The sequence below is a fragment of the Triticum dicoccoides genome, chromosome 7B (genome assembly GCF_002162155.2).
Source record: "Triticum dicoccoides isolate Atlit2015 ecotype Zavitan chromosome 7B, WEW_v2.0, whole genome shotgun sequence".
Taxonomy (NCBI): Eukaryota; Viridiplantae; Streptophyta; class Magnoliopsida; order Poales; family Poaceae; genus Triticum; species Triticum dicoccoides.
The window spans coordinates 752,245,465-752,255,779 of NC_041393.1; the positions used below are offsets into that span (position 1 = coordinate 752,245,465).

At 50.1% G+C, this 10,315-nt stretch overlaps 1 protein-coding gene across 1 annotated transcript; it reads left to right on the top strand.

Annotated features, from left to right (window-relative positions):
- The first annotated feature begins 8,278 nt into the window (after positions 1 to 8,278).
- Positions 8,279 to 9,468, top strand: LOC119341057 (auxin-induced in root cultures protein 12-like). Its single transcript, XM_037612955.1, has one exon. The coding sequence runs from the start codon at positions 8,361 to 8,363 to the stop codon at positions 9,144 to 9,146; it is 786 nt and encodes a 261-aa protein (XP_037468852.1). The 5' UTR covers positions 8,279 to 8,360; the 3' UTR covers positions 9,147 to 9,468.
- Positions 9,469 to 10,315: the final 847 nt, after the last annotated feature.

Sequence of the window (10,315 nt, forward strand, 5' to 3'; positions counted from 1 at the left end):
AGTTTTTGTCTCTGGCTGGCTTGACATACAGTACCACCGTTCCTTGGACGACGGTCAATTGAGCTACTAAGATATTTGGCGCAAATCCAACGCAGGGGTGTCTAGCCCATTACCATTATTCTACTGGCCTGTTGCTGTTTCTTTTGCTGTCTTCTCCGTTCAGGAGCAGAAAAGTAAGTTTGCAAATCCTCAAGAAAAATAATTAATCTACATTAGATATTGGAGCCCACTGACATGTGTATCTGTTTTGTCCTAATAGTTTGTCCCTAAGCTAATAATAATTTCATTATAAGCTTTTCATGCATTTCTAGATGAGGATACTCAACATAAAAAAGTCTGAAATTACCCGCAAAAAACAGAAGAAATTTTTGAGCTGTTTGCCAATTGCCCAGTGCCATGCCGCGCGAGTGAGGGCATTTGAACGTGCAGTACTTCAGTCTCCCGCTAATGTGAAATCAAACAACCCAGCCAGCCCGGAATGCTCGCATCTGAAAAAGATTGTCAAATCCGACCACGCAAACGCCCGCGAACACGCCCAGGACAGTGCCCGGTCACGCTTTAAAAAATCCACATCCGGATACCCAACATACATATTATTATATGCAACACAGCGATCTTTGAGTGAAGCCTCGTCCGGTTCACGAGCCGGCTCGCGGGACTCAAAGCGCTGTCGCCTCCCATGCCCTACTCTTCCTCGTCAGAGCCCGGAACCCGAACGGTGCCGGTGGACGTCAGATCGATGACGGATCCGTCCTGGGACGAGCCGCCGACGTCCACCACGATGCACTTGCGGCGCCTGAACTGATGCGGCATACGGGGTGCCGAAGAATGCGACTCCGCCTCGCCGCCCCTCCCGTGCCCGGTGCCTGCCACGGCAGGCACGTTGTGCCATGTTCTTGTCGGACGGGGTCCATGGTGCGTCCCAATGCTCGGCGCGCCAACGGATGGGTTGCGTGTCCGCCACCGCGTTTGGACGCCAGACGAACCGCACCGCCTCCGGCGAGGCATCTGCGGCTGGCCTAGCGCCGGATCCATGCGTCATTTGGACGGACGCAATGGATTCCTGACTGAAGGAGTCCGAGTGCTGCCGTGCAAGGGTCTCCTCCCGGGTGTGGCGGACCACAAGCCGGACGGACGTCTCCTCCTTGGTGCCGCGTGGGATGAGTTCGGGGTCGACGGATCTGGAGGTGAAGAACTCGAATCCGCTGCCCGCCATGCTGGAGACACCTGGAAGTCGCCGGAGATGTGCTTGGATGGCGGAGGAGAGTGAAGTGAAGTGGCTAGAGTTTGGTCCGACGAGCAGATAGGGAAGAATATATGTGGGGTCTGGTGGGCCAGCAAGGGCCGGTTAGACGTGGTGAACACGCTCCTTATTCACCTCATATTTGGGCCGGATATGAGGGGTGCCGGTCAGCCTAGCCGTTTGAGAGCCATTTGAGGGGGCCATCTGGGTCAAAATTTTATGACGAACAGTGACCGGGCGCCACGCCCGGGTGCCCCTTATCCACCTCATATTTGGACTGGATATGAGAGGTATCGGTTAGTCTGACCGTTTGAGAGCCATTTGAGGGGGTCATCTGAGTCAAAATTTTACGACCGAACAGTGACCGGGTGATCCACCCGGGCGTATGAGGCAGGTTTAGGGCGCCCGGCTGTAGATCTCTTAGCTTAGTAGAAATAATTGTGATCACACTTAGCTTAGCAAGTTAGCAACTACTCGATGAGAATCCAACTAAGTGTGGAATTCAATTAATCTTTTGTAGCACGGCTAAACTTTCTTTAAAAAAAAAAGCTTTTCCGTTTCTCTTGCACCCACTTGCTCGTTTTTGTGTCTGTCTGGCTTGACATACTACCGTTCCTTGGACGACGGTCAATTGAGCTACTAAGATATTTGGCCCAAATCCAACGCAGGCGTGTCTAGCCGGCAAATGGAGTAGGCCCATTACCATTATTCTACTGGCCTGTTGCTGTTTCTTTTGCTGTCTTCTCCGTTCAGGAGTCAGGACGCATACCAAACTTCAGCACGCCTCCTTCAGAAAAGTAAGGTTGCGAATCCTCAAGAAAAATAATTAATCTACATTAGATATTGGAGCCCACTGATATGTGTATTTGTTTTGTGCAATTAGTTTGTTCCTAAAGTAATATAATAATAATCTCATTATAAGCTTTTCAAACATTTCCAGATTCCTCCTCTTCTTCCCGGCCAACCGATCATCTTTCCCTATGAAATACCTGGGTTTGTCGTTGTCGATCAAAAGATTAAATAGAATCCACTTCCAACCCCTCGAGGATAAGATTGCAGCTCAACTTACGCCTTGGATGGGCAAACACGTCGCATCGCCTGGAAGGGTTGTGCTTGTCAAGTCGGTTGTAACGGCGATTGCTATATATTACTTCACGGTGCTAAACCTCCCCGTAGAGGTCATGAAAAAGATCGACTCCCTGCGGCGTGCATATCTCTGGGCTGGTTGTAACAAGGTTTCTGGTGGAAAATGCAAAATCAATTGGGAGCAAGTGTGCAAATCTAAAATGCATGGTGGCCTAGGTATTCTCAACTTGGAAAATTTTGCTACTGCCCTTCGCATCCGGTGGTTGTGGGGAGCTTGGACGGATCCAAGTAAGCCTTGGGTAAACTTGGGGAACCCGTGTGATGACAAAGATAAAGACATATTTGATGCTGCCACCAAGGTTCTGATTGGAGATGGGATAAGAGCTTCGTTTTGGGAGTCTGCTTGGCTGAATGGTATGAGACCCAAAGACATCGCGCCAAATATTTTTGCGATCTCTGCAAGAAAAAACTGCACTGTCCAGAAGGCCTTCCATAATAACACATGGGTCTCCAAAGTGGACATTGGTGGGAACCTTGATGTGAACCACATAGCTGAGTTCGTCAACCTTTGGAGTGAGTTATCACACATTCACCTCAACCCCGGCGTGGCTGATTCAATTTCCTGGAAGCTCACCAGTGATGGCCAATATTCAGCGGCGACGACATACCGCGCACAATTTCTTGACCTTACCGACTCAGATATGCCTCTTTTGGTCTGGAAGAACTGGGCTCCTCCCAAATGCAAATTTTTTGCTTGGTTGGCCATCAACAATAGGATTTGGATGGCAGACCGGCTTCAGCGTAGGGGTTGGCCCAACTGTAACATTTGCCCGCTATGCAAACAAACGCCAGAATCAGCAGCTCACCTTCTTTTCCAATGTCGTTACACGGTTAAAGTTTGGGAATGATCAAAACATGACTCGGTTTACATGATGTCCATCCTACGGATTGGGGAGGCATGGTTTCAGTCAAGGAGTGGTGGCGCAACATAGCTTCCGGGAGGTCACAATCTCGAAGGGCACTTCTTTCCCTTATGCTTCTTATCTCTTGGGAAATTTGGAAAGAGCAAAATGCACGTGTGTTCCGCAGCACGGCAATTCCGGTCGGGGTGCTTGTGACTCGCGTCAAAGCGGAAGCTTCGCTGTGGTGCCTTGCCGGGGCGAAATATTTGTGTAATATAATGCCGCGAGAGTGATGCTTGTAATCTGGTCTTTTGGCCAAGACTCTTAAACCTTTTTCTCATTCAATGAAAATGGAAAGCCTTTTGCCTTGTTTCAAAAGAAAAAAACATTTTCAAATGAGGAGATCAAAAACTGCTAATTCGTATAAAGCCATTGAGCCAGCCCAACCAGAAACTAGAGCCGTGTGCATTATATGCACCGGGATAAGGATTTTTTGTCGAAAGAGACCACCTGCGCAATCGAATTGCCAAAAAAGACCCCCTTCAAATAAAATTGACAAAAAGGACCCCCACGGCCGTGGCGGCAGGCGTGCCAGGCGACACGTGGCACCTGCCGCCACAGTGCCAGGCGGCAGCACCTGCCGCCAGTCAGCGAGGCGGCAACCTGCAAATAACAGCTAGCGCGCCGCGGAACGGAACAGGAATCCGGTGGTGGGACCGGCCGCCAATATGGGAGGCGGCAGCACTGTGCGGTGCGGGCCCAGCCGCCAGCCCGAGTGGCGGCAGCACTGTGCTGCCGCACTGCCCCGCCCGCGCAAGACAAAAAATAAAGTTTGAAAGCGTTATGCAAGACCCAGAGAGAATGCGGGACACATGTTAGTCGATCGATGATGCGCAAGTTACATCGCTGCTGCTAAGGATGGATGGTGATTGCAATGGAACGATGGATTCACTAGGCTGAGCTGCTCGTAGCAAGATGACACGGCAGCCAGCTTGTGTAGTAGAGTAGCAGCGCTAGAAGCTATCGGTCGCGAGCGGGCGGGGCAGTGCGGCAGCACAGTGCTGCCGCCACTCAGGCTGGCGGCCGGGCCCGCAGCACACATTATTGCCACCTCCCATACTGGCGTCAGGTCCCACACCGCATTTCCGTTCCGTTCTGCGGCGCGCTGGCTGTTATTCGCAGGCTGCCGCCTCGCCGACTGGCGGCAAGTGCTGCCGCCTGGCACCGTGGCGGCAGGTGCCACGTGTCGCCTGGCGCACCTGCCGCCACGGTCAAGGGGGTCCTTTTTGCCATTTTCAGTTGAACGGGGTCTTTTTTGACAATTCAATTATGCAGGTGGTCTTTTTCGACAAAAAATCCCGGGATAAGTATATGTGAAACCTATCCTTTCATAATTCGTAATTAATCCTTGTACTGTTTGTTGGATTCTACATTAAAAAATCTGATTTTTTCTTTTGGAGATGTTTGCCAATTGCCCAGTGCCATACCTCGCGACTGAAGGCATGTGAACGTGCAGTACTTCATTCTCCCGCTAATGTGAAATCCAACCAGACCGGAATGCTCGCCTCTGAAAAAGATTACCTTGTACTGCACCTGAATTGATCCTCCGTCAAGTGACTTCCCATCTGCAGCACTGCTTTTTTTTCCACGGAAAAGGAACATCAGAAGGTTAAGGAGCTTTAGATTCAGTTCAAACCTGAAAGCCGTCAGAACCCTAAGCTGACTCCCAAGCACAGCAGAATGAACAGGCGCGCACAAATCATTGAAGAAATGATGCACACGCATCTGCGCCGTCACCTAAAAGCTCCGGCTGAGTTGGGTTCGTTCGTTCCACACACCCTGTAAAAGACGAGGAGACATGGAATAAAGCGTGGCCGGGCCGGCACGGCCACGACCAGAAAGTGTCCACACACCATAATCATAGATGATTGAGTTTTGCGGTGATCTCCCATCTTTTCTGTGTAAACGACGAGCGTTGGCTGATGGTGTTTTGTTTCTGTCAGTTTCTTCCACGGGTGTGGTTGTCTTAACCAAAGTTTCAGTTCATCAAAATGCAGCCTGCCTGCCTGTCGCCTTCCCTTTCCGGTTCTGGATGGCGTCGCGTGAAGTTTTGTGTATACCCAACTAATCTAATCTATCTATCTACCTAGCTGACCATTTGGCAGCATGTCGGAGGGGCATCATCAGCACATCACGGGATGGGAGTGATCGTCTCCAATTCATTACTGTAGTCCCTACTCCCTATATGGAACCCAGCTGTGCAGTGCTAGTAGTAGCAGCACTAAATTGAGTTGTTTTTTTTTGCCTGCGTTTTGAAATTTCCAGCCGTTGCAATTTGTGCAGGGTACGGTGACATAATTGATTCGATCACAGGCCAAGACAGAGAGGCGGAGCAGCATGGGAGTTAAGAGTTACTGCTGCTGCTGCTGCTTGCACATGAATGCGGCGATAGGGTCAATATATAGATCTAGGACGGCAGGTTGTTTGAAATGGCTCCATAATATATTGATGTGAGATCATGCTTTCATTCCGTAGAGGCAGGTGTGCCGATTCTGCTGACAGCAGATTACCAATAACAAATCTCCCTCACATTCTACACGATCAATCAGTCGACTTCGTGTGCAGCCCCACGTTACTCCATTCTGTTACTTGATTGCGTTGTTGTTTCGAAGATTAAGTTAAAGATACAGTATTAAACTCATACGGTCAGATTTTACACCCTGCGTGCTGACTGATTCAAACCAGAAACAATTCGTCCGAAGCAACGTAGAACCCACTCCACTCTGTAGTGTCAGTTCTACGCGCATGTGGATTAAGGATGTCAATTTTACTTATGGGTACGGGTACCCGCGGGTACCGTACCCGCATGGGTAGGGTATGGGCACACTTTTATACTCATGGGTAGTACCCATACCCTACCCCTTAAGTCATGGATAGGGTACAGGTATAGCCTTGTACCCGTGGGTATACCCATACCCTGCCCGCTTCTAAAAATAATGTTAAGTTATTGTCAATTAATCATTAATTTGTCAAGTGACTCGTCTACTCCTATTGACTTATGAATATGTTGTGATTTCTAAATTTTGATAGTAATCTTGTACCCATCTACTTGTTATTGAGCTAAGATATTTGATTTTTTGTCAAATTTTCTATGAATGAATGTAAAATTATGAACAACTTATGTACTATTTGTTCTATTCGTTGGGTACCCAATGGGTATGGGTACCCGTCGGGTATGGGTATGGGTGAAGTTTTATACCCGTGGGTACGGGTATGGATAGAATTTTGTACCCACTGGCTAGACGGGTATGGGTATGGTATTGCTCTACCCTGCCCATACCCTACCCATTGCCATCCTTAATGTGGATCGTATAATTGCATCACATAGAGTTCTGAACTGTCACAGCGTGCGTCATCCTAAACGATCTGATACATAACTACATCGTCCGAAGTTGAAAACTGTCACCGCATTCGTCATGGGCGTAATTAAGGAAGGATCATGCATCATCTAACTGTCACAGCATTCGTCATCTGCATGGTGATCGACGGACGGGTCAACCTTCAAAGTCCAAACGTGCGTGCAGGCGCAGCGCTGGGCATGCACGCATCCATGTGCCGCTGCCCCTGGCACGCCGAGATAAATGCAGAGATATACCATATGATATCCACATGATCATCCCTCCCGGCCAAGAAAAAGATATCCAAATGATGGGGACAAGACCTCAGTTCCGTCAACGATGATAACTTCATATCGCCCGAGCAGTGGCACCAACTCTAGTAACCTTGCATCTTTGTAGAAGTGTTTCCTAAGCTAACCATTGCATGCTAGGTTTACTGTTTCTTTTTAATATCGCCGTCCCTTGTGGGCACGGTCACTAGGCCACAGGAACGTAACATGCACGAGGCATTCAACCAACCAACCAGCCGGTCCATGAGCGTGGAATAGTAGTTCTTTGATCCATGCCGGAAGATATTTCACACGCATTTAACGTACTTGCCGTGAAAGATGAAAAATGATCAGTCCACATGCAACGCAAAACTTGCAATGAAATGAGCCCACCCTCCCTCTTTGGGATTGCCTGCGTTTCTTGGGAAGTTCGGCCAGCTCCCATATGGAGATATCTGTGACCATTGATTGGTTATCTTCTTTCTTTCTTTTAGGTGGCTCTGGTGGTGCGGTGTAGTGCTGCGACTGGTCCGGCTCCGAAAGCTGTCACGTGCATGGTTGCCCGGCGTGCCGTCGACCGCGCCAAACTCGCGCCTCTTCTGCGTTGCCTCCTTCCTCGTTTGGCACAACGGGAATATATCGTGGCCGCGTCCGTGTGGCGCCTTCTGCGCCGAGGCATCGTCTTGTCTGGCTTCAATGGCCTTCCCCTTTCGCGCCAATTCAGTGCGAGTTATCGGTAGCACAAAGTACTATACAGACCATGCGTAATAACACTACTCCCTCCGTTCCAAAATATAGCGCGTCCTCGGTTTTCGTGCTTCAACTTTGACCATTAATTTAATCAACTAGACCGACTGCGGCGTGCGAAAAAATTATACCAATGAATTCGTATTCAAAAAAAGTTTTTAATTATATAATTTTTGATCCCGCCGCAGTCGGTCTCGTGGGTTAAATTTATGGTCAAAGTTGAACCTCGAAAAGCGTGGGCGCGCTATATTTTGGAACGGAGGGAGTATTACAGTAGTACACTAGTACTCAGTATTTACGTCTTCAGAAATTTCGAGCTGGGCAAGTTCACCGGGTGGCCTGTGCCCAGAAACCCATCTGCATACACTCACCATCTTTGATGGATTCCGTTTGAAACCCCGCCGGACATCCGTGCCCAGCACGCGCACACCAAACTCACAGGAGTCGCAACTCATTTCAACCCATTTTTAATCGCCGACATTCACTGCACTGATCTAGAAAGGTTTCATTAGTCATTACACGTAACCAAATCCAGACCTAGCAACGAGAGAAAACACACATTTAACCACAAACCTACCTAAAATCTTCGAAAATTACGCATAGCCCCACCTCCCCTGTTATAAAACCTCACCCTCACCCCTCCTCACTGACACTCCAAACACTCGCACGCTCCAAGGCCTCACTCACTCACCAGTGACACCCCGAATCTCGGCGTATGGCCTCCACGATGCCGCACCACATCGCGCTGCTCCTGCTCCTCCTGGCGTCCACGCGCGCGGCGACCGCGGCCGGCGCCGGCGCCTGCGCGGCCGAGAAGTTCCCGGCGGGGAAGACGTACGCCAAGTGCGAGGACCTCCCGCAGCTGGGCGCCGCGCTGCACTGGACCTACGACGAGGCCAAGTCATCGCTCTCGCTGGCCTTCGTGGCGGCGCCGGCGGGTACCAACGGGTGGGTGGCCTGGGCCCTCAACCCCACGGGCGAGGGCATGGCCGGCGCGCAGGCGCTCGTGGCGCTCAAGGGCTCCGGCTCCGCCGCGCCCACCGTCAGGACGTACAACATCACCGGCTACGTGCCGCTCGGCAAGGCCTCCACGCCCATCGCGTTCCCGGCCACCGACCTCGCCGCCGACTCCGGCAGCGGCGGCAAGATCCGGCTCTACGGCAAGCTGCAGCTGCACAGCGGGATGAAGGCGGTGAACCACATATGGCAGGTCGGCACCTCCGTCACCGCCGGGGCCCCCGACAAGCACGCTTTCGCCGCCGGCAACCTCGCCTCCAAGTCCAAGCTCGTCCTCTCGGGCAAAGCGGCCTCCGCGACCTCGCCTTCGCCGGCGCCCGCCCCCATGGCCGGTGGGCCGTCCGGATCGGCCGGCAGCGACGGCGGCGCGTCGGCGACCACGGCGCCTTCCGCCGGCAAGTCCCCGTCGGGCGCGGCCGCGGTCGGCGTGTCGGCGCCGGCACTCCTTGTGCTCGCGTTGATGGGACTCCTCGCGGTAGTATGATGGCATTCCCTGGCGGTAGCACGAATGAATGAGTACGTACTATAATTAGTGGAGGTGGCAGTGGGCATGGGGAGGAAGCATTTCTCGAACAATATATTGTTCCATTTTTGTCGATCGATCTTGCTATGCTGCCTATTCTTTTTCCTAATTTCGTTTGAAATAAAAGATGGTTTGCGTACTAATTATCATTATCGAGCTGTTGTTTTTAGGTAGAAGTACGTAGTACGTAGTACTGCTAGCAGTCGGTGATTATTGTAGTACTATTGTGGTCGACATGTCACTGAATTTATCTATGACTAATATAATATAATTTTTATTATCAGAGGCGCAAGTGTTTGGTAGTGCAAGTAGTATCTCTTGCATTCTGTGCAGTGCAGTTGCCCGATCTGGCCTAGTGACACACGCTGATTCGATTTATTTAAAGCCCGGGCACCGAGCGAGAAGCACCAGCGTCAAACTAGGGTCCCTGTCATTCGCGAGATTTTGAAATATAGTAACGCAAAATTCACGGATTAGAGTGTCACGGACACTTATTGTGTGTGAATAAAAACACATGATTTGTTGGGTTTGATGGGAAATGCAGTATGAAGTACAAATGAATTTTTATGGTTTGCAATTTCTACTAATCGAACAACACACCTAGAAAAAAAACATAAGGATTTGAATCCTCCAAATTTTTCAATAATTCTGAATCAAAAAGGCCTTTGCCTTTTTCCCGCGAAAAATAGGCCTTTACCCTTCATTTTTTTTGAAGGGCATCACTTCCATTACACGTTTGATTTATTTTTTAGTCATGAACACTGAGCAAGGAGGCAGTTGTGTCCCACATTGGCAGGTCATCAACAGGGAATACTGCCTCTTCATGTGCTCATGCCAGTTTGTTAATGCTCCTGAGCCGGTCAGTGAGTCCAGCCCGAGACCCCGGGTAGATATTTTGTTGACGCTCTCCTGCCAACGAGTAAACGCACAACTTGGTTTTTCTTTTTACCGACACAAGCCCGACTACTTGGGTCAGTCTTCATTGCTCTTGTTACCTAAAAAAACACTCCGTAAACAACTGGTAGCTTCGTAGCTCCGTAAACTATAGTTAGGACTTAGGAGTACTTACTATGTAAACAACTCATGTCACATGAAGTTTTGACCTACTGTTAGCTCCGTAGCTGGACAGC

Bases quoted from the DNA above. Each gene is read 5' to 3' on its own strand.
- LOC119341057 (XM_037612955.1), top strand. From the start codon at position 8,361: ATGGCCTCCACGATGCCGCACCACATCGCGCTGCTCCTGCTCCTCCTG.